This window comes from Notolepis coatsorum, assembly GCF_963971535.1.
Source record: "Notolepis coatsorum genome assembly, chromosome: 12".
In the NCBI taxonomy this organism is placed as follows: Eukaryota; Metazoa; Chordata; class Actinopteri; order Aulopiformes; family Paralepididae; genus Notolepis; species Notolepis coatsorum.
The window spans coordinates 126,121,572-126,144,475 of NC_140176.1; the positions used below are offsets into that span (position 1 = coordinate 126,121,572).

The 22,904-nt window shown below is 43.6% G+C and overlaps 2 protein-coding genes across 2 annotated transcripts in view; both read left to right on the plus strand.

Annotated features, from left to right (window-relative positions):
* Positions 1-6,948, plus strand: part of LOC311238043 (double C2-like domain-containing protein beta) — a gene marked incomplete at both ends in the record, with an annotated part of 231,909 nt that extends 224,961 nt beyond the window's left edge. Inside the window, 3 exons of the mRNA XM_084326007.1 lie at positions 3,539-3,648; positions 5,834-5,960; positions 6,934-6,948. Of these exons, the coding sequence (XP_084182133.1) occupies positions 3,539-3,648; positions 5,834-5,960; positions 6,934-6,948 (252 nt within the window). The remainder of the gene's footprint in view (positions 1-3,538; positions 3,649-5,833; positions 5,961-6,933) is intronic.
* A 784-nt stretch (positions 6,949-7,732) lies between these two features.
* Positions 7,733-22,904, plus strand: part of nfatc2ip (nuclear factor of activated T cells 2 interacting protein) — a gene marked incomplete at its 5' end in the record, with an annotated part of 50,619 nt that continues 35,447 nt past the window's right edge. Inside the window, one exon of the mRNA XM_084326008.1 lies at positions 7,733-7,786. Coding sequence (XP_084182134.1) covers positions 7,733-7,786 — 54 coding nt within the window. The remainder of the gene's footprint in view (positions 7,787-22,904) is intronic.

Consider the following 22,904-nt stretch of genomic DNA (forward strand, 5'->3'; position numbering starts at 1 on the left):
TTAGTATATAGAGCTGTTAGTATATAGAGCTGTTAGTATATAGAGCCTGTTAGTATATAGAGCCTGTTAGTATATAGAGCTGTTAGTATATAGAGCTGTTAGTATATAGAGCCTGTTAGTATATAGAGCTGTTAGTATATAGAGCTGTTAGTATATAGAGCTGTTAGTATATAGAGCTGTTAGTATATAGAGCTGTTAGTATATAGAGCCTGTTAGTATATAGAGCTGTTAGTATATAGAGCCTGTTAGTATATAGAGCCTGTTAGTATATAGAGCTGTTAGTATATAGAGCTGTTAGTATATAGAGCCTGTTAGTATATAGAGCTGTTAGTATATAGAGCTGTTAGTATATAGAGCTGTTAGTATATAGAGCTGTTAGTATATAGAGCCTGTTAGTATATGCCCTTCCTGATGGCTTGTCGTACAGAACTTGTAAGTCGCTTTGGATAAAAGCGTCAGCTAAATGACTAAATGTAAATGTAAATGTAAATGTATATAGAGCCTGTTAGTATATAGAGCCTGTTAGTATATAGAGCTGTTAGTATATAGAGCCTGTTAGTATATAGAGCTGCTAGTATATAGAGCTGCTAGTATATAGAGCTGCTAGTATATAGAGCTGCTAGTATATAGAGCTGTTAGTATATAGAGCTGTTAGTATATAGAGCTGTTAGTATATAGAGCTGTTAGTATATAGAGCTGTTAGTATATAGAGCCTGTTAGTATATAGAGCTGTTAGTATATAGAGCTGCTAGTAAATAGAGCTGTTAGTATATAGAGCTGTTAGTATATAGAGCTGTTAGTATATAGAGCTGTTAGTATATAGAGCTGCTAGTAAATAGAGCTGTTAGTATATAGAGCTGTTAGTATATAGAGCTGCTAGTAAATAGAGCTGTTAGTATATAGAGCTGTTAGTATATAGAGCTGCTAGTAAATAGAGCCTAGATATAGCCATAGGAAGACTGAAAGCAAACAAAACTCCAGGGAGCGACAGGTTTCCAAACGAGTGGTACAAAATCTTTAAAGAAGACCTGGCCCCAGTAATGCTAGATTATTTTAACTGGACACTTGAAAAGGCAGAAGCCCCCCCGTCCTGGAAAGAGGCGGTGATATCAGTTATACCAAAAGAAGGGAAGAATAAGGAACATTGCGAATCATATCATCCCATATCGATGTTAAATGGGGATTACAAGCTGTTCACATCTATACTATGGAGGACATCCTCCCTGACCTGATTCCCGAGGACCAGACAGGGTTCATAATAGGCAGACAGAGACAGGACAATGTTAGGCGCACTTTACATGTGATAGAACAGGTGGAAAAACTACAACTCCCAGCAGCCTTGGTAAGTTTAGATGTGGAAAAGGCTTTCGACAGGGTCAGATGGTCCTTCCTGTTTAGGGTTTTGGAAAGATTTGGATTCGACGATCAATTCATCAGCTGTATAAGAGCTCTATACAACAATCCAAATGCCAGAGTAAAGATTAACGGTAGCTTGTCGGACAGATTCAAACTGTTCAGAGGGATGCGCCAGGGATGTTGTGCAAGCCAGGGGCGGGGCTAGGGGGTGGCTACTTGGGCTCAAGCCCCGAATGTTTCCTGAAAAGCCCCGAATCTATTAAAAAAAATAAAAATAAAAATGATATATATATATATTTTTTTTTTTGACAATTCATCATTGTTACATGAAAATATGTTTGCACCAGATTTAGCAGAAGCTAATTTCCATCTGTGGTCTATCCAGCTGCTAACTGTATTTGAGTGAGTTAAGTCTTGGTGTCATGGTAGACTCAGACCTAACCTTTAAATCACAATCAGCAAGTTGACAAAAACGTAATTCTTCCACCTTAGAAACATAGCTAAAGTACGGCCATTTATAAATCAAAAGGACGCTGAAAACCAGATCCATGCCTTTATCTCAAGCCAACTCGACTACTGTAATGCACTCCTTACCGGCCTCCCGAAAAAATACGATGATAACTATTTTATTGCAATGCACTATTTTACTTTGTATCAGTGAATCATAGACGCCTGGCCATAAGAGCATTCGGAGCATCTCTGCTCTCCCACTATTGAACTTGGGGGAGCAAAGGTATGCTCTTGCTCCACCACTTTTTGATCATATGAAAAATATGATATATCCCCCCCCAATATATAAATCTAACCATAACTACGTTATTGTTAACTGAGTTTTATAGTGAAAAGAGCAGCTTTATTGGTCAAGATTGAAGGCTCTATATTGCAGGAAATTGCACGTACAGGTTCATTAAATAAAAAAAAAATTGCACCTATCTGGGCTAAGCCCCGGATCTCCTACAATCCTAAATCCGCCCCTGGTGCAAGCCCCCGCCCTCTTTGCGATTTTCGTAGAACCATTAGCCCAAGCCATTAGAGAAAGTAAAGAAATGAAGGGTGTTAGAATAGCAAGGGGGACCACAGGATAGGCATTTTCGCGGATGATATTATAATATACCTCCAAAACCCAAACTTGACCTTCCCCAAGTTAATGACCATACTAAATGATTATGGCTGGATGTCAGGATACAAGCTGAATGTCGCGAAAACCCAGATTCTCTTCCAACTTCTCACCCAGTAATGGAATGAGGAAGGATTACAAACTGAATTGGGAAGCTGAATCAATGACCTACCTGGGAGTGATTATCACCAAGGATGTGTGCAAATTAGAAGCGGCTAATTAGAATAAGATTAATGATAAATTACAGAAGGACTGGTCGAGATGGGCTACACACATGATGGATTTCAGTACCAGAATAGAAGTGATCAAAATGAATATTCTGCCAAGGCTGTTGTATCTCTTCCTCTCACTACCAGTCAAGGTCCCCGACTCCCAATTCATAGCATGGGACAAACAGATCTCTAGGTTCATATGGGCAGGGGGCAGACCTAGGGTGAAATTCAAAACATTGCAAATTGAAAAAGAGGGAGGAGGCCTGACACTACCTAATCTAAAGGACTACTACTATGCAGCCCAGCTGAGATATGCCGTTTACTGGTGCTCAAGAGCATACAGGGCCAGGTGGAAGGACATAGAGACACACCTAGGACGTGTCCAACCTCAGGCCAGATTGGAGGGGAAAGAACACACAACAAAACAGGGAAATAATTCAATAGTGGACCAACACACTGATGGTTTGGAATGAGGTGGTCAGGAAGACAAAAGATTTCCTTTTAATTCTGATGGTCTTTTTATAGTGTTTCAGTGATTCACAGTATTGGAGGCGTAAGTATCATTGTGTGGGTTCTCTCTCTCTCTCTCTCTCTCTCTCATCTCTCTCTCTCTCTCTCTCTCTCTCTCTCTCTCTCTCTCTCTCTCTCTCTCTCTCTCTCTCTCTCTCTCTCTCTCTCTCTCTCTCTCTCTCTCTCTCTCTCTCTCTCTCTCTCTCTCACTCTCTCTCTCTCTGCTCTCTCTCTCTCTCTCTCTCTCTCTCTCTCTCTCTCTCTCTCTCTCTCTCTCTCTCTCTCTCTCTCTCTCTCTCTCTCTCTCTCTCTCTCTCTCTCTCTCTCGCTCTCTCTCTCTCAGGCCAACAAGTTGAAGACTAGGACCATACGTAACTCTCTGAATCCAGTGTGGAATGAAACTCTCACCTACATCGGAATCACAGAAGAGGACATGCACAGGAAGACACTCAGGTGTGTGTGTGCATGTGTGTGTATGCATATCTGTGTGTGCATGTGTGTCTGAGGGAGATAATGAGTTGTATGTCTGCCGGCGGGGCCAGCCTGGACACGATGCCCTTGGTGGTTCTGTGGTTCTGTGGATCTGCCTGCAGCTCATCTCATCCCCTGCTGGCCGACCCGCCTCATGTTTCCTGTAAGGTGTACCCCTCAGTGTAGTCAGACTGTTGGTCCCACAGTGAGTGGTGTAGTCAGACTGTTGGTCCCACAGTGAGAGGTGTAGTCAGACTGTTGGTCCCACAGGGAGAGGTGTAGTCAGACTGTTGGTCCCACAGGGAGAGGTGTAGTCAGACTGTTGGTCCCACAGGGAGAGGTGTAGTCAGACTGTTGGTCCCACAGGGAGAGGTGTAGTCAGACTGTTGGTCCCACAGTGAGTGGTGTAGTCAGACTGTTGGTCCCACAGTGAGTGGTGTAGTCAGACTGTTGGTCCCACAGTGAGAGGTGTAGTCAGACTGTTGGTCCCACAGTGAGAGGTGTAGTCAGACTGTTGGTCCCACAGTGAGTGGTGTAGTCAGACTGTTGGTCCCACAGGGAGAGGTGTAGTCAGACTGTTGGTCCCACAGGGAGAGGTGTAGTCAGACTGTTGGTCCCACAGTGAGTGGTGTAGTTAGACTGTTGGTCCCACAGGGAGAGGTGTAGTCAGACTGTTGGTCCCACAGTGAGAGGTGTAGTCAGACTGTTGGTCCCACAGTGAGAGGTGTAGTCAGACTGTTGGTCCCACAGTGAGAGGTGTAGTCAGACTGTTGGTCCCACAGGGAGAGGTGTAGTCAGACTGTTGGTCCCACAGTGAGTGGTGTAGTCAGACTGTTGGTCCCACAGGGAGAGGTGTAGTCAGACTGTTGGTCCCACAGGGAGAGGTGTAGTCAGACTGTTGGTCCCACAGTGAGTGGTGTAGTCAGACTGTTGGTCCCACAGGGAGTGGTGTAGTCAGACTGTGTTGGTCCCCAAACCCGATGCGACTATCTCCAGGTTGGACCTGTACCCCGTGTATCCCAGGGTGGATGTGCTCATCGAGTGAGTGGGAAGGGCACGATACGTCACCCCCCACGTCTCTTCAGCGCCGCCCGCGCGCCCCCGGTAGTCTACTCAAGTCAGACGGAGCCGCTAGCAGCATACTAATACACCGCACACAGTAACTACTATAACCCGCTAACGTTAGACGTTAGTCTCGTTAACTCTAGACGTTAGTCCTTTGGTTCTGTACCTCTTACTCACACACCATCGCTGGTACTTCTAGGATAACCCGTCACTAGCAAGTACTTCTCATCACCCGCCGCTCGTTCCAACGGGGCTCTCTTTTTATCACCCGCTGCTCGTTCCGACGGGGCTCTCCAACAACGGGGCTCGTTTGAGCACCCGCCCACTGTAACTGCGACTGATCACGGTCAAGTCCAATGCCGAAGAGAGCTTCCTGGTACTCTCGCTCCCAGGTAACTCCCTCTTCCTCGTTGCTTCTCCTCTCTCCCTCGCTCCACCTGCCACCACTGCCACTCCGCCCCCTGCTGGCAACCTCCACTGATCCCACTCTAGGACCGTTCCAGAAAGGGAACAAGGGCTCCAATGTTATTGTTAGTAATCCATACTGAAGCCGGAGAAGAGTAGCACCTCACCTCGTTGTTAGACCGGGCGAGCTATCCAAAGGAACACTGTTAATCACACGTTATACACACACAGGGAAAGTAACAGTTAGTTAGCACTTTGTAGAATATTCAGGCTGCTACACGTGCCCCTTCTATCTCTCTTACTGACTCTCTTTCTTTCTCTTTCTCTCTCTCTCTTTGTGTGTGTGTGTCTGTCTGTGTATATATATATGTGTGTGTTTGTGTGTGTGCGGGTTCGCATATTAATGTGTGTTTCTGTGTATGTGTGTGTTTATTTGTATGTATAAGTGTGTGCGTGTATAAGTGTGTGTTTGTGTATCTGTTTGTGTGTGTATCTGTGTGTATGTGTATATCTGTGTGTATGTATGTGTATATCTGTGTGTGTATGTATATATATGTGTGTGTGTGTGTGTGTGTGTGTGTGTGTGTGTGTGTGTGTGTGTGTGTGTGTGTGTGTGTGTGTGTGTGTGTGTGTGTGTGTGTGTGTGTGTGTGTGTGTGTGTGTGTGTGTGTGTGTGTGTGTGTGTGTGTGTGTGCAGGTTGTCAGTGTGTGACGAGGACAAGTTGACTCATAATGAGTTCATAGGAGAGTCCAGAGTGGCTCTGAGGCGCGTCAAGCTGGACCAATCAAAACACTTCACCACCTGCCTGGAGCCACACCCCCCGGTACCACACACACACAGAGATACACACACACACACACACACACACACACACACACACACACACACACACACACACACACACACACACACACACACACACACACACACACACACACACACACACAGACACACACACACACACACACACACACACACACACACACACACACACACACACACACACACACACACACACACACACACACACACACACACACACAGATACAGATACACACAGACACACACACAGATATACAGATACAAACACAGACATACACACACACACACAGAGATATACACTCACACACACACACACACACACAGAGATATACACACACACACACACACACACACACACACACACACACACACACACACACACAGATATACACACACACACACACACACACACACACACACACACACACACACACACACACACACAGAGATATACACACACACACACACACACACACACTCACACACACACACACACACACACTCACACACACACACACACACACACACACACACACACACACACACACACACACACACACACACACACACACACACACACACACACACACACACACACACACACACACACACACACACACACACACACACACACAGAGATTTACATTTACATTTAGTCATTTAGCTGACACTTTTATCCAAAGCGACTTACAAGTTCTGTACGACAAGACAGCAAGAAGGGTACAACTCTATCAGCTGAGTAACAATGTTTATCAAAGTGTTGCGTGTTACAGTGTAGGTTAGTTTATTAGGACAAGTGCATGACAGTAAGGTTAGTCACGGTTAGATTTTTTTTTTTTTTTTTTTTTTTATCATTTCAGATAATGGTTGAAGAAGTGAGTCTTTAGTCGACGGCGAAAGATTGGACGTGTTTCGGCTGTCCTAACTGGGATGGGTAGTTCATTCCACCATTGTGGGGCAAGGACTGAGAATAGGCGACTTCTCTTTGATGACCCTCCCGGAGCTCGGATAGGAGTAGGTCTGAGGCGGCCAGAAGATGCAGAGCGTAGGGGTCTTGAGGGTGTGTAGTTAGAGACCATTAACCGGAGGTAGGCGGGAGCGGTTCCCTTTGCCGCACGGTATGCCAGGTCGAGGGCCTTGAAGCGGATTCGTGCAGCAATGGGGAGCTAGTGCAGGTCCCTAAGAAGTGGGGTGACATGGGCTGACTTCGGTAGGTTTGAGATCAGGCGGGCCGCTGCATTCTGAATGAGTTGAAGAGGCTTGGTGGCAGGGAGGCCAGCGAGCAGTGCGTTGCAGTAGTCGAGGCGGAGAGATATACACACACACACACACACACACACACACACACACACACACACACACACACACACACACACACTATAGTAGCATAGATAGTAGTATAGACATAGTAGATAATAGAGTTAACGTCGGTCATCTGGATCGGAGTGTATATTCCACCACGAGCAAACACAGGCGACGCGCTCTCCAGGCTACACGACGAGGTAAATAAACTTCAAGCAGCTAACGTTGATGCTGCTATTGTGGTTGTGGGTGATTTCAATAGCGCCAATCTGAGAAAAGTATTGCCAGACTTCTACCAGCATGTGACTTGTACTACCAGAGGCGGGAATATTTTAGACCATTGTTACTCGCAATTTAAGTGTGGATACAAGTCTCAACCTGCTAGTGGCTTCGGCAAATCTGATCATGCGGCGATCTTTCTTTTACCAAAATATAAACAAACTCTCAAGCGCACCCCGGTAGAATCGCGAGATGTGCAGCGATGGTCTGTGGAATCAGAAGAGACTCTCCAGGCTGCACTTGAATGTACAGACTGGGGGGTGTTCCGCGATAACACAGATAACATCAATGACGACAGTGCTGGACTTTGTTTGTAAGAAACAATCCCCACTACCACAATTAGAGTTTACCCAAACCAAAAGCCCTGGGTAGACAAATCCGTCCGTGAGGCTCTGAAGGCGCGCACCTCAGCCTACAATGCCGGGCTTGTGGCAGGCAACATGAATGACCACAAGGTGGCGAGATACAACGTTAGGAGGGCAGTAATAGAAGCAAAAAGGCGCTACAGGGATACAATTTAACTTCAATATGAACAGGCTGACTCTAGAGCTATGTGGCAGGGCCTCAGAACAATGACAGATTACAAAGGCACCTCCCTCAAACTGAACAGTGACATCTCCTTAGCAAATTACCTCAATACCTTCTATGCGAGGTTTGAGGCTGGGAATAACAGCACCAGCCTACAAACCACTGCAATAGAGGGGGGCACTGCTGATGGAGATTCAGTGTTCATGATAACAGAACATGAGGTAAGATAAGATCTACGCCCGCTTGCCTCAACGACTACCGCCCTGTAGCCCTCACCTCCATAGCCATGAAGTGCTTTGAGAAGCTAGTGAAGGGCTACATCTGTTCCTCCCTCCCCATCAACCTGGACCCTCTGCAATTTGCATATCGCCCCAACAGGTCCACGGAGGACGCCATAGCCCATGTGCTGCACACAGCAGCATCACACCTGGACAAGAGGCAGGGGAACTATGTGAGAATGCTGTTCATCGACTACAGCTCAGCATTCAATACCATAGTCCCCTCCAAACTCATAGCCAAGCTCAGGGACCTGGGCTTGAACTATGACCTCTGCCAGTGGGTCTTGGACTTCCTGACGGGCAGACCCCAGGTGGTAAGAGCCGGCAACTGCACCTCCTCATCCATCACGCTCAACATAGGGGCCCCCCAGGGCTGTGTTCTGAGCCCCCTCCTCTACTCCCTGTACACACATGACTGCGTAGCACAGCGGAACAACAACACCATCATCAAATTTGCTGATGACACAGTAGTGGTGGGCCTGATCTCTGCCAACGACGAAAGGGCCTACCTGGAAGAGGTAGAGAACCTGTCACAGTGGTGTCAGGAGAACTGCCTCTCCCTGAACGTCAGCAAAACAAAAGAGATGATTGTGGACTTCAGGAGGTCGGGGGTCAAGGACTACAGCCCCTTCAGCATCGACGGGGCACCGGTTGAGAGAGTGAACAGTTTCAAGTACCTCGGAGCCCACATATCCGAGGACTTGACATGGACCACACACATTGACAGTGTTGTGAAGAAGGCACGACAACGCCTCTACTTCCTCAGGCGCCTAAGGAAGTTCCAAGTCAGTCAGAAGATCCTTAGGAACTTCTACTCATGTACAATAGAGAGCATCCTGACTGGCAACATCACCCAACATCACCTCCTGGTTTGGGAATAGCACTGCACAAGACCGTAGCAGACTACAAAGAGTGACACGTTCAGCCGAACGCACAATTGGAGGGGGGCTTCCCACCCTCCAGAACATTTACAACAAGCGGTGCAAGGGGAAGGCTAAGAGAATTATTAAGGACTCGAGCCACCCGAACAACTGCCTCTTTGAACTGCTGCGGTCAGGCAAGCGATACCGGAGTCTTAAGGCGAGCACAGAAAGACTCAGAAGAAGCTTCTATCCCCAGGCCATCAGGCTGCTAAACGAACAATAAACACTATGCAACAACCATCAAATGCACACAGCACACACACCCACACGCACACACTCACTCAAACAAACAACACACTGCAGCACCCACTCTCCACACTTTAGATCACACAAACACACTTTACACTTTATATTTATTGATAAAGGATTTGCACTACAACTCGTACACCTACTGTGAATTGTACCTAAATTGCACCTCGTCCCATTTCTGCCTTGCACTATATAGTATTGTATATTAGTACACTGCACAGTATTGTATATTGTATGGTAACTACGTCTATTCTGCATCGAACATTGTACATATGTCTAAACTGAACACTGTGACCTCATTTTTTTACTTCTAATTTTACTATGTTATTTTATTTCATACTTATCTTGTCTTGCACAGTCTCTGGAGCGTAACAGTAAGAAGCATTTTGTATAAAAGTATTCTGTACTTCTGTATGACAAATATTAAAGAAACTAAAGAAACTAAACTAAAACTAAAGATAAGATAAGATATTCCTTTATTGATCCCCTCTGGGAAATTCAGGCATCATAGCAGCATGGGGGAATGGGGGGGGGGGGTACAGGTAGTAAAAACAACACAAGCAGTGTAAACAAATAGGTCAATATAATTTACTATCTAACTATTCACAGTATTCACAGTGTCACATAAGGTGCAGTATGCATAAGGTAATGTTATAATTTACTATCTACTGAAATATACATTTTTCACAGTATCCACATAAGGTGCAGTATGCCTAAGATAGTGTTATTGTCCTCCTTGGGTTCCTATTAGTCCCAGGTCAATGTCTGGCAGCAGTCGCTGCCCCCTGTTGTGGAGCCTGGAGGCCGCTAGTCGCTGCCCCCTGTTGTGGAGCCTGGAGGCTGCTAGGCGCTGCCCACTGTTGTGGAGCCTGATGGCCGCTGGTATGAAGGACTGTCCGAGGCGGTTAGTTGAGTGTCGGGGGGGTATGAGTCTGTGGCTGAACGAGCTTCTCATCTTGACTAGCTCGTCGTAGAGGGGGTGGTAGGGGTTCTCCATGATGGCAGCCAGCTTCCTTCTCATCACCCTCTCTGCCATCACCTCTAGTCTAGGTAGCTCGACTCCCACCACGGAGCTAGCCTTCCTCACCAGCTTGTTGAGCTTGCTGGTGTCCCTTGAGTTGATGTAGCCTCCCCAGCATGCCACAGCATAGAAGAGGACGCTGGCCACTAAAGACTGGTAAAATGACACACGTTGAAGGACCTGAGTCTCCTCAAGAAGAACAGCCTGCTCTGTCCCTTCCTGTAGAGGGCCTCTGTGTTATCCGACCAGTCCAGTTTATTGTTCAGGTGTACCCCAAGCAACTTATATGAGTCCACCATCTCCACCTCCACCCCTCGGATGGTGATGGGAATCGGGGGGGGGCCTCTTCTTGCCCCTCCGGAAGTCCACCACCAGCTCCTTGGTCTTACTGGTGTTGAGTTGGAGGTGGTTGCTGTCGCTCCACCCCACAAAGCTCTCCACCAGGGCTCTGTACTCCTCCTCATCATCGTCGGTGATGTAGCTTACGATGGAGGAGTCGTCTGAGAACATCTGCAGGTGGCACCCGCTTGAGTTGCGGCTGAAGTCTGAAGTATAGAGGGTGAAGAGGAAGGGTGACAGCACAGTTCCTTGGGGGGCGCCGGTGTTGCTCACCAGTACGTCAGACTGACTGTCCTTTAGTCTGACGTACTGCGGTCTCTCAGTGAGGTAGTCCTTGATCCAGGCCACCAAGCCGTGCTCCAGCTGCATCGCAGAGAGCTTCTCCGCTAGCAGTGACGGCTGGATGGTGTTGAAGGCGCTGGAGAAATCAAAGAACTGATCCACAGGTGAGGAGGACCTTTACGAAAGTGAATATCAGGAAGGCAGCAGGACCAGACGGCATCCCCGGCCGCGTCCTAAAAGTCTGTGCCGACCAACTGGCCCCGGTATTCACTGACATATTTAACCTGGCCTTAGAACAGGCTGTCATCCCCACCTGTCTGAAGAAGTCCACTATTATCCCTGTACACAAAAAATCCAAGCCTGCTTGCCTCAATGACTACCGCCCTGTAGCTCTCACCTCCATAGCCATGAAGTGCTTTGAGAAGCTAGTGAAGGGCTACATCTGCTCCTCCCTCCCCATCAACCTGGACCCCCTGCAATTTGCATTCCGCCCCTACAGGTCCACGGAGGACGCCATAGCCCATGTGCTGCACACAGCAGCATCACACCTGGACAAGAGGCAGGGGAACTATGTGAGAATGCTATTCATCGACTACAGCTCAGCATTCAATACCATAGTCCCCTCCAAACTCATAGCCAATCTCAGGGACCTGGGCTTGAACTATGACCTCTGCCAGTGGGTCTTGGACTTCCTGATGGGCAGACCCCAGGTGGTGAGAGCAGGCAACTGCACCTCCTCATCCATCACTCTCAACATAGGGGCCCTCCAGGGCTGTGTCCTGAGTCCCCTCCTCTACTCCCTGTACACACATGACTGCGTGGCACAGCGGAACAACAACACAATCATCAAATTTGCTGACGACACAGTAGTGGTGGGCCTGATCTCTGCAAACGATGAGAGGGCCTACCTGGAGGAGGTTAAGGTTCTAGCGTGATGGTGTCAAGAGAACTGCCTCTCCCTGAACGTCAGCAAAACAAAGGAGATGATTGTGGACTTTAGGAGGTCGGGGGTCAGGGACTACAGCCCCCTCAGCATCGATGGGGCACCGGTTGAGAGAGTGAACAGTTTTAAGTACCTCGGAGTCCACATATCCGAGGACTTGACATGGACCACACACATTGACAGTGTTATCAAGAAGGCACGACAACGCCTCTACTTCCTTAGGCGCTTAAGGAAGTTCAACGTGAGTCAGAAGATCATCAAGAACTTCTACTCATGCACAATAGAGAGCATCCTGACTGGCAATATCACCTCCTGGTTTGGGAATAGCACCGCACAAGACCGTAGCAGACTACAGAGAGTGGCCCGTTTAGCCGAACGCACAATTGGAGGGGGGCTTCCCACTCTCCATGGCATTTACAACAAGCGGTGCATGGGCAAAGCGAAGAGAATAATCAAAGACTCGAGCCACCCAAACAACTGCCTCTTTGAACTGCTGCGGTCAGGCAAGTGATACCGGAGTCTCATGGCAAGCACAGAGAGACTCAGAAGGAGCTTCTATCCCCAGGCCATCAGGATGCTCAATGAACAATGAATGCTCATGAACAAGGCTTGAACAATGAACAATCGTAACAACCATCAAATGCACTCACAGCACACACATCCACACGCACACACTCACTTTAAACAAACAACTCACTGCTGCACCCACTTTACCCACTTTAGAACACCTAAACACACTTTATATTTATTGGCAAAGAATTTGCACTACAACCCATACCTCATTACACCTTACTGTAAATTGTACCTAAATTGTACCTCATCCCATTTCTGCATTGTACTGTATAGTATATAGTATATTGTATTGTAACTCAGTTACTTTTCTACTCTGCATTGTACATTGTATATATGTATATATTGAACACTTTTTGTCTACGTACTTGACTTCTATTTTATACTTACTATACTTTTTATACTTATCTATTTTATCTAGCACAATCTCTGGAGCAAAACAGAAAGAACCATTTATATAAAAGTATGCTGTACTTCTGTATGACAACTAATAAAGAAACTTGAAACTTGAGATAGTAGTATAGACATAGTAGATAGTAACCACACACACACACACATAAACACATACACACATACACACATACATGCATGCACACACAGATTTTGCACTATTTTCACTATGTTTCATATATTTCAACACAGTAAACTATTGTCACTGTTTCATGTATATCCTCATGTTCTGTTATCTTCTTCTCAGCTACCTTCTCCTACCATCATGTATGTTTCATGTTCTGTTATCTTCTTCTCAGCTACCTTCTCCTACCATCATGTATGTTTCATGTCCTGTTATCTTCTTCTCAGCTACCTTCTCCTACCATCATGTATGTTTCATGTCCTGTTATCTTCTTCTCAGCTACCTTCTCCTACCATCATGTATGTTTCATGTTCTGTTATCTTCTTCTCAGCTGCCTTCTCCTACCATCATGTATGTTTCATGTCCTGTTATCTTCTCAGCTACCTTCTCCTACCATCATGTATGTTTCATGTCCTGTTATCTTCTTCTCAGCTACCTTCTCCTACCATCATGTATGTTTCATGTTCTGTTATCTTCTTCTCAGCTACCTTCTCCTACCATCATGTATGTTTCATGTCCTGTTATCTTCTTCTCAGCTGCCTTCTGCTACCATCATGTATGTTTCATGTTCTGTTATCTTCTTCTCAGCTACCTTCTCCTACCATCATATATGTTTCATGTTCTGTTATCTTCTCAGCTACCTTCTCCTACCATCATGTATGTTTCATGTTCTGTTATCTTCTTCTCAGCTGCCTTCTGCTACCATCATGTATGTTTCATGTTCTGTTATCTTCTTCTCAGCTACCTTCTCCTACCATCATATATGTTTCATGTTCTGTTATCTTCTCAGCTACCTTCTCCTACCATCATGTATGTTTCATGTTCTGTTATCTTCTCAGCTACCTTCTCCTACCATCATGTATGTTTCATGTTCTGTTATCTTCTCAGCTACCTTCTCCTACCATCATGTATGTTTCATGTTCTGTTATCTTCTCATCTACCTTCTCCTACCATCATGTATGTTTCATGTTCTGTTATCTTCTTCTCAGCTACCTTCTCCTACCATCATGTATGTTTCATGTTCTGTTATCTTCTCAGCTACCTTCTCCTACCATCATGTATGTTTCATGTTCTGTTATCTTCTCAGCTACCTCTCCTACCATCATGTATGTTTCATGTTCTGTTATCTTCTTCTCAGCTACCTTCTCCTACCATCATGTATGTTTCATGTCCTGTTATCTTCTTCTCAGCTACCTTCTCCTACCATCATGTATGTTTCATGTTCTGTTATCTTCTTCTCAGCTACCTTCTCCTACCATCATGTATGTTTCATGTTCTGTTATCTTCTTCTCAGCTACCTTCTCCTACCATCATGTATGTTTCATGTTCTGTTATCTCCTTCTCAGCTACCTTCTTCTACCATCATGTATGTTTCATGTTCTGTTATCTTCTCAGCTGCCTTCTCCTACCATCATGTATGTTTCATGTTCTGTTATCTTCTTCTCAGCTGCCTTCTCCTACCATCATGTATGTTTCATGTTCTGTTATCTTCTTCTCAGCTACCTTCTCCTACCATCATGTATGTTTCATGTCCTGTTATCTTCTTCTCAGCTACCTTCTCCTACCATCATGTATGTTTCATGTCCTGTTATCTTCTCAGCTACCTTCTCCTACCATCATGTATGTTTCATGTTCTGTTATCTTCTTCTCAGCTGCCTTCTCCTACCATCATGTATGTTTCATGTTCTGTTATCTTCTTCTCAGCTACCTTCTCCTACCATCATGTATGTTTCATGTTCTGTTATCTTCTTCTCAGCTACCTTCTCCTACCATCATGTATGTTTCATGTTCTGTTATCTTCTCAGCTACCTTCTCCTACCATCATGTATGTTTCATGTTCTGTTATCTTCTTCTCAGCTACCTTCTCCTACCATCATGTATGTTTCATGTTCTGTTATCTTCTTCTCAGCTACCTTCTCCTACCATCATGTATGTTTCATGTCCTGTTATCTTCTTCTCAGCTACCTTCTCCTACCATCATGTATGTTTCATGTTCTGTTATCTTCTTCTCAGCTACCTTCTCCTACCATCATGTATGTTTCATGTTCTGTTATCTTCTTCTCAGCTACCTTCTCCTACCATCATGTATGTTTCATGTTCTGTTATCTTCTTCTCAGCTGCCTTCTCCTACCATCATGTATGTTTCATGTTCTGTTATCTTCTCAGCTACCTTCTCCTACCATCATGTATGTTTCATGTTCTGTTATCTTCTTCTCAGCTACCTTCTCCTACCATCATGTATGTTTCATGTCCTGTTATCTTCTTCTCAGCTACCTTCTCCTACCATCATGTATGTTTCATGTCCTGTTATCTTCTCAGCTACCTTCTCCTACCATCATGTATGTTTCATGTCCTGTTATCTTCTTCTCAGCTGCCTTCTCCTACCATCATGTATGTTTCATGTTCTGTTATCTTCTTCTCAGCTACTTTCTCCTACCATCATGTATGTTTCATGTTCTGTTATCTTCTTCTCAGCTACCTTCTCCTACCATCATGTATGTTTCATGTTCTGTTATCTTCTTCTCAGCTACCTTCTCCTACCATCATGTATGTTTCATGTCCTGTTATCTTCTCAGCTACCTTCTCCTACCATCATGTATGTTTCATGTTCTGTTATCTTCTTTCAGCTACCTTCTCCTACCATCATGTATGTTTCATGTCCTGTTATCTTCTCAGCTACCTTCTCCTACCATCATGTATGTTTCATGTCCTGTTATCTTCTTCTCAGCTGCCTTCTCCTACCATCATGTATGTTTCATGTTCTGTTATCTTCTTCTCAGCTACTTCTCCTACCATCATGTATGTTTCATGTTCTGTTATCTTCTTCTCAGCTACCTTCTCCTACCATCATGTATGTTTCATGTTCTGTTATCTTCTTCTCAGCTACCTTCTCCTACCATCATGTATGTTTCATGTCCTGTTATCTTCTCAGCTACCTTCTCCTACCATCATGTATGTTTCATGTTCTGTTATCTTCTTCTCAGCTGCCTTCTCCTACCATCATGTATGTTTCATGTTCTGTTATCTTCTTCTCAGCTACCTTCTCCTACCATCATGTATGTTTCATGTCCTGTTATCTTCTTCTCAGCTACCTTCTCCTACCATCATGTATGTTTCATGTTCTGTTATCTTCTTCTCAGCTACCTTCTCCTACCATCATGTATGTTTCATGTTCTGTTATCTTCTTCTCAGCTACCTTCTCCTACCATCATGTATGTTTCATGTCCTGTTATCTTCTCAGCTACCTTCTCCTACCATCATGTATGTTTCATGTTCTGTTATCTTCTCAGCTACCTTCTCCTACCATCATGTATGTTTCATGTTCTGTTATCTTCTTCTCAGCTACCTTCTCCTACCATCATGTATGTTTCATGTTCTGTTATCTTCTCAGCTACCTTCTCCTACCATCATGTATGTTTCATGTCCTGTTATCTTCTTCTCAGCTACCTTCTCCTACCATCATGTATGTTTCATGTTCTGTTATCTTCTTCTCAGCTACCTTCTCCTACCATCATGTATGTTTCATGTTCTGTTATCTTCTCAGCTACCTTCTCCTACCATCATGTATGTTTCATGTCCTGTTATCTTCTCAGCTACCTTCTCCTACCATCATGTATGTTTCATGTTCTGTTATCTTCTTCTCAGCTGCCTTCTCCTACCATCATGTATGTTTCATGTTCTGTTATCTTCTCAGCTACCTTCTCCTACCATCATGTATGTTTCATGTCCTGTTATCTTCTCAGCTACCTTCTCCTACCATCATGTATGTTTCATGTTCTGTTATCTTCTTCTCAGCTACCTTCTCCTACCATCATGTATGTTTCATGTCCTGTTATCTTCTCTCAGCTACCTTCTCCTACCATCATGTATGTTTCATGTTCTGTTATCTTCTCAGCTACCTTCTCCTACCATCATGTATGTTTCATGTTCTGTTATCTTCTTCTCAGCTACCTTCTCCTACCATCATGTATGTTTCATGTTCTGTTATCTTCTTCTCAGCTACCTTCTCCTACCATCATGTATGTTTCATGTTCTGTTATCTTCTTCTCAGCTACCTTCTCCTACCATCATGTATGTTTCATGTTCTGTTATCTTCTTCTCAGCTGCCTTCTCCTACCATCATGTATGTTTCATGTTCTGTTATCTTCTCAGCTACCTTCTCCTACCATCATGTATGTTTCATGTTCTGTTATCTTCTTCTCAGCTACCTTCTCCTACCATCATGTATGTTTCATGTTCTGTTATCTTCTTCTCAGCTACCTTCTCCTACCATCATGTATGTTTCATGTCCTGTTATCTTCTTCTCAGCTACCTTCTCCTACCATCATGTATGTTTCATGTTCTGTTATCTTCTTCTCAGCTACCTTCTCCTACCATCATGTATGTTTCATGTTCTGTTATCTTCTCAGCTACCTTCTCCTACCATCATGTATGTTTCATGTTCTGTTATCTTCTTCTCAGCTACCTTCTCCTACCATCATGTATGTTTCATGTTCTGTTATCTTCTTCTCAGCTGCCTTCTCCTACCATCATGTATGTTTCATGTTCTGTTATCTTCTTCTCAGCTACCTTCTCCTACCATCATGTATGTTTCATGTTCTGTTATCTTCTTCTCAGCTACCTTCTCCTACCATCATGTATGTTTCATGTTCTGTTATCTTCTTCTCAGCTACCTTCTCCTACCATCATGTATGTTTCATGTTCTGTTATCTTCTCAGCTACCTTCTCCTACCATCATGTATGTTTCATGTCCTGTTATCTTCTTCTCAGCTACCTTCTCCTACCATCATGTATGTTTCATGTCTGTTATCTTCTCAGCTACCTTCTCCTACCATCATGTATGTTTCATGTTCTGTTATCTTCTTCTCAGCTGCCTTCTCCTACCATCATGTATGTTTCATGTTCTGTTATCTTCTTCTCAGCTACCTTCTCCTACCATCATGTATGTTTCATGTTCTGTTATCTTCTTCTCAGCTACCTTCTCCTACCATCATGTATGTTTCATGTCCTGTTATCTTCTTCTCAGCTACCTTCTCCTACCATCATGTATGTTTCATGTTCTGTTATCTTCTTCTCAGCTACCTTCTCCTACCATCATGTATGTTTCATGTTCTGTTATCTTCTCAGCTACCTTCTCCTACCATCATGTATGTTTCATGTCCTGTTATCTTCTCAGCTACCTTCTCCTACCATCATGTATGTTTCATGTTCTGTTATCTTCTTCTCAGCTACCTTCTCCTACCATCATGTATGTTTCATGTTCTGTTATCTTCTTCTCAGCTACCTTCTCCTACCATCATGTATGTTTCATGTTCTGTTATCTTCTCAGCTACCTTCTCCTACCATCATGTATGTTTCATGTTCTGTTATCTTCTCAGCTACCTTCTCCTACCATCATGTATGTTTCATGTCCTGTTATCTTCTTCTCAGCTACCTTCTCCTACCATCATGTATGTTTCATGTTCTGTTATCTTCTTCTCAGCTACCTTCTCCTACCATCATGTATGTTTCATGTTCTGTTATCTTCTTCTCAGCTACCTTCTCCTACCATCATGTATGTTTCATGTTCTGTTATCTTCTCAGCTACCTTCTCCTACCATCATGTATGTTTCATGTCCTGTTATCTTCTTCTCAGCTACCTTCTCCTACCATCATGTATGTTTCATGTTCTGTTATCTTCTTCTCAGCTACCTTCTCCTACCATCATGTATGTTTCATGTTCTGTTATCTTCTTCTCAGCTACCTTCTCCTACCATCATGTATGTTTCATGTTCTGTTATCTTCTCAGCTACCTTCTCCTACCATCATGTATGTTTCATGTTCTGTTATCTTCTTCTCAGCTACCTTCTCCTACCATCATGTATGTTTCATGTTCTGTTATCTTCTTCTCAGCTACCTTCTCCTACCATCATGTATGTTTCATGTTCTGTTATCTTCTCAGCTACCTTCTCCTACCATCATGTATGTTTCATGTTCTGTTATCTTCTTCTCAGCTACCTTCTCCTACCATCATGTATGTTTCATGTTCTGTTATCTTCTCAGCTACCTTCTCTACCATCATGTATGTTTCATGTCTGTTATCTTCTTCTCAGCTACCTTCTCCTACCATCATGTATGTTTCATGTTCTGTTATCTTCTTCTCAGCTACCTTCTCCTACCATCATGTATGTTTCATGTTCTGTTATCTTCTTCTCAGCTACCTTCTCCTACCATCATGTATGTTTCATGTCCTGTTATCTTCTCAGCTACCTTCTCCTACCATCATGTATGTTTCATGTTCTGTTATCTTCTTCTCAGCTACCTTCTCCTACCATCATGTATGTTTCATGTCTGTTATCTTCTTCTCAGCTACCTTCTCCTACCATCATGTATGTTTCATGTTCTGTTATCTTCTCAGCTACCTTCTCCTACCATCATGTATGTTTCATGTTCTGTTATCTTCTTCTCAGCTACCTTCTCCTACCATCATGTATGTTTCATGTTCTGTTATCTTCTTCTCAGCTACCTTCTCCTACCATCATGTATGTTTCATGTTCTGTTATCTTCTTCTCAGCTACCTTCTCCTACCATCATGTATGTTTCATGTTCTGTTATCTTCTTCTCAGCTGCCTTCTCCTACCATCATGTATGTTTCATGTTCTGTTATCTTCTCAGCTACCTTCTCCTACCATCATGTATGTTTCATGTTCTGTTATCTTCTTCTCAGCTACCTTCTCCTACCATCATGTATGTTTCATGTTCTGTTATCTTCTTCTCAGCTGACCTTCTCCTACCATCATGTATGTTTCATGTTCTGTTATCTTCTTCTCAGCTACCTTCTCCTACCATCATGTATGTTTCATGTTCTGTTATCTTCTTCTCAGCTACCTTCTCCTACCATCATGTATGTTTCATGTTCTGTTATCTTCTCAGCTACCTTCTCCTACCATCATGTATGTTTCATGTTCTGTTATCTTCTTCTCAGCTACCTTCTCCTACCATCATGTATGTTTCATGTTCTGTTATCTTCTCAGCTACCTTCTCCTACCATCATGTATGTTTCATGTTCTGTTATCTTCTTCTCAGCTACCTTCTCCTACCATCATGTATGTTTCATGTTCTGTTATCTTCTCAGCTACCTTCTCCTACCATCATGTATGTTTCATGTTCTGTTATCTTCTTCTCAGCTACCTTCTCCTACCATCATGTATGTTTCATGTTCTGTTATCTTCTCAGCTACCTTCTCCTACCATCATGTATGTTTCATGTTCTGTTATCTTCTTCTCAGCTACCTTCTCCTACCATCATGTATGTTTCATGTCTGTTATCTTCTTCTCAGCTACCTTCTCCTACCATCATGTATGTTTCATGTTCTGTTATCTTCTCTCAGCTACCTTCTCCTACCATCATGTATGTTTCATGTTCTGTTATCTTCTTCTCAGCTACCTTCTCCTACCATCATGTATGTTTCATGTTCTGTTATCTTCTTCTCAGCTACCTTCTCCTACCATCATGTATGTTTCATGTTCTGTTATCTTCTTCTCAGCTACCTTCTCCTACCATCATGTATGTTTCATGTTCTGTTATCTTCTTCTCAGCTACCTTCTCCTACCATCATGTATGTTTCATGTTCTGTTATCTTCTTCTCAGCTACCTTCTCCTACCATCATGTATGTTTCATGTTCTGTTCATTTCTTCTCAGCTACCTTCTCCTACCATCATGTATGTTTCATGTTCTGTATCTTCTTCTCAGCTACCTTCTCCTACCATCATGTATGTTTCATGTTCTGTTATCTTCTTCTCAGCTACCTTCTCCTACCATCATGTATGTTTCATGTTCTGTTATCTTCTCAGCTACCTTCTCCTACCATCATGTATGTTTCATGTTCTGTTATCTTCTCAGCTGCCTTCTCCTACCATCATGTATGTTTCATGTTCTGTTATCTTCTTCTCAGCTACGCTTCTCCTACCATCATGTATGTTTCATGTTCTGTTATCTTCTTCTCAGCTACCTTCTCCTACCATCATGTATGTTTCATGTTCTGTTATCTTCTTCTCAGCTACCTTCTCCTACCATCATGTATGTTTCATGTTCTGTTATCTTCTCAGCTACCTTCTCCTACCATCATGTATGTTTCATTTCCTGTTATCTTCTTCTCAGCTACCTTCTCCTACCATCATGTATGTTTCATGTTCTGTTATCTTCTTCTCAGCTACCTTCTCCTACCATCATGTATGTTTCATGTTCTGTTATCTTCTTCTCAGCTACCTTCTCCTACCATCATGTATGTTTCATGTTCTGTTATCTTCTTTCTCAGCTACCTTCTCCTACCATCATGTATGTTTCATGTTCTGTTATCTTCTTCTCAGCTACCTTCTCCTACCATCATGTATGTTTCATGTTCTGTTATCTTCTTCTCAGCTACCTTCTCCTACCATCATGTATGTTTCATGTCTGTTATCTTCTCAGCTACCTTCTCCTACCATCATGTATGTTTCATGTCCTGTTATCTTCTCTCAGCTACCTTCTCCTACCATCATGTATGTTTCATGTTCTGTTATCTTCTTCTCAGCTACCTTCTCCTACCATCATGTATGTTTCATGTTCTGTTATCTTCTTCTCAGCTACCTTCTCCTACCATCATGTATGTTTCATGTTCTGTTATCTTCTTCTCAGCTACCTTCTCCTACCATCATGTATGTTTCATGTTCTGTTATCTTCTCAGCTACCTTCTCCTACCATCATGTATGTTTCATGTTCTGTTATCTTCTTCTCAGCTACCTTCTCCTACCATCATGTATGTTTCATGTTCTGTTATCTTCTCAGCTACCTTCTCCTACCATCATGTATGTTTCATGTCCTGTTATCTTCTTCTCAGCTACCTTCTCCCTACCATCATGTATGTTTCATGTTCTGTTATCTTCTTCTCAGCTACCTTCTCCTACCATCATGTATGTTTCATGTTCTGTTATCTTCTCTCAGCTACCTTCTCCTACCATCATGTATGTTTCATGTTCTGTTATCTTCTTCTCAGCTACCTTCTCCTACCATCATGTATGTTTCATGTCCTGTTATCTCTTCTCAGCTACCTTCTCCTACCATCATGTATGTTTCATGTCTGTTATCTTCTCAGCTACCTTCTCCTACCATCATGTATGTTTCATGTTCTGTTATCTTCTTCTCAGCTACCTTCTCCTACCATCATGTATGTTTCATGTTCTGTTATCTTCTCAGCTACTTCTCCTACCATCATGTATGTTTCATGTTCTGTTATCTCTTCTCAGCTACCTTCTCCTACCATCATGTATGTTTCATGTCCTGTTATCTTCTTCTCAGCTACCTTCTCCTACCATCATGTAGTTTCATGTCCTGTTATCTTCTTGCTCTTCTCCTACCATCATGTATGTTTCATGTTCTGTTATCTTCTCTCAGCTACTTCTCCTACCATCATGTATGTTTCATGTCTGTTATCTTCTTCTCAGCTACCTTCTCCTACCATCATGTATGTTTCATGTTCTGTTTCTTCTTCTCAGCTACCTTCTCCTACCATCATGTATGTTTCATGTTCTGTTATCTTCTCAGCTACCTTCTCCTACCATCATGATGTTTCATGTTCTGTATCTTCTCAGCTGCCTTCTCCTACCATCATGTATGTTTCATGTCCTGTTATCTTCTTC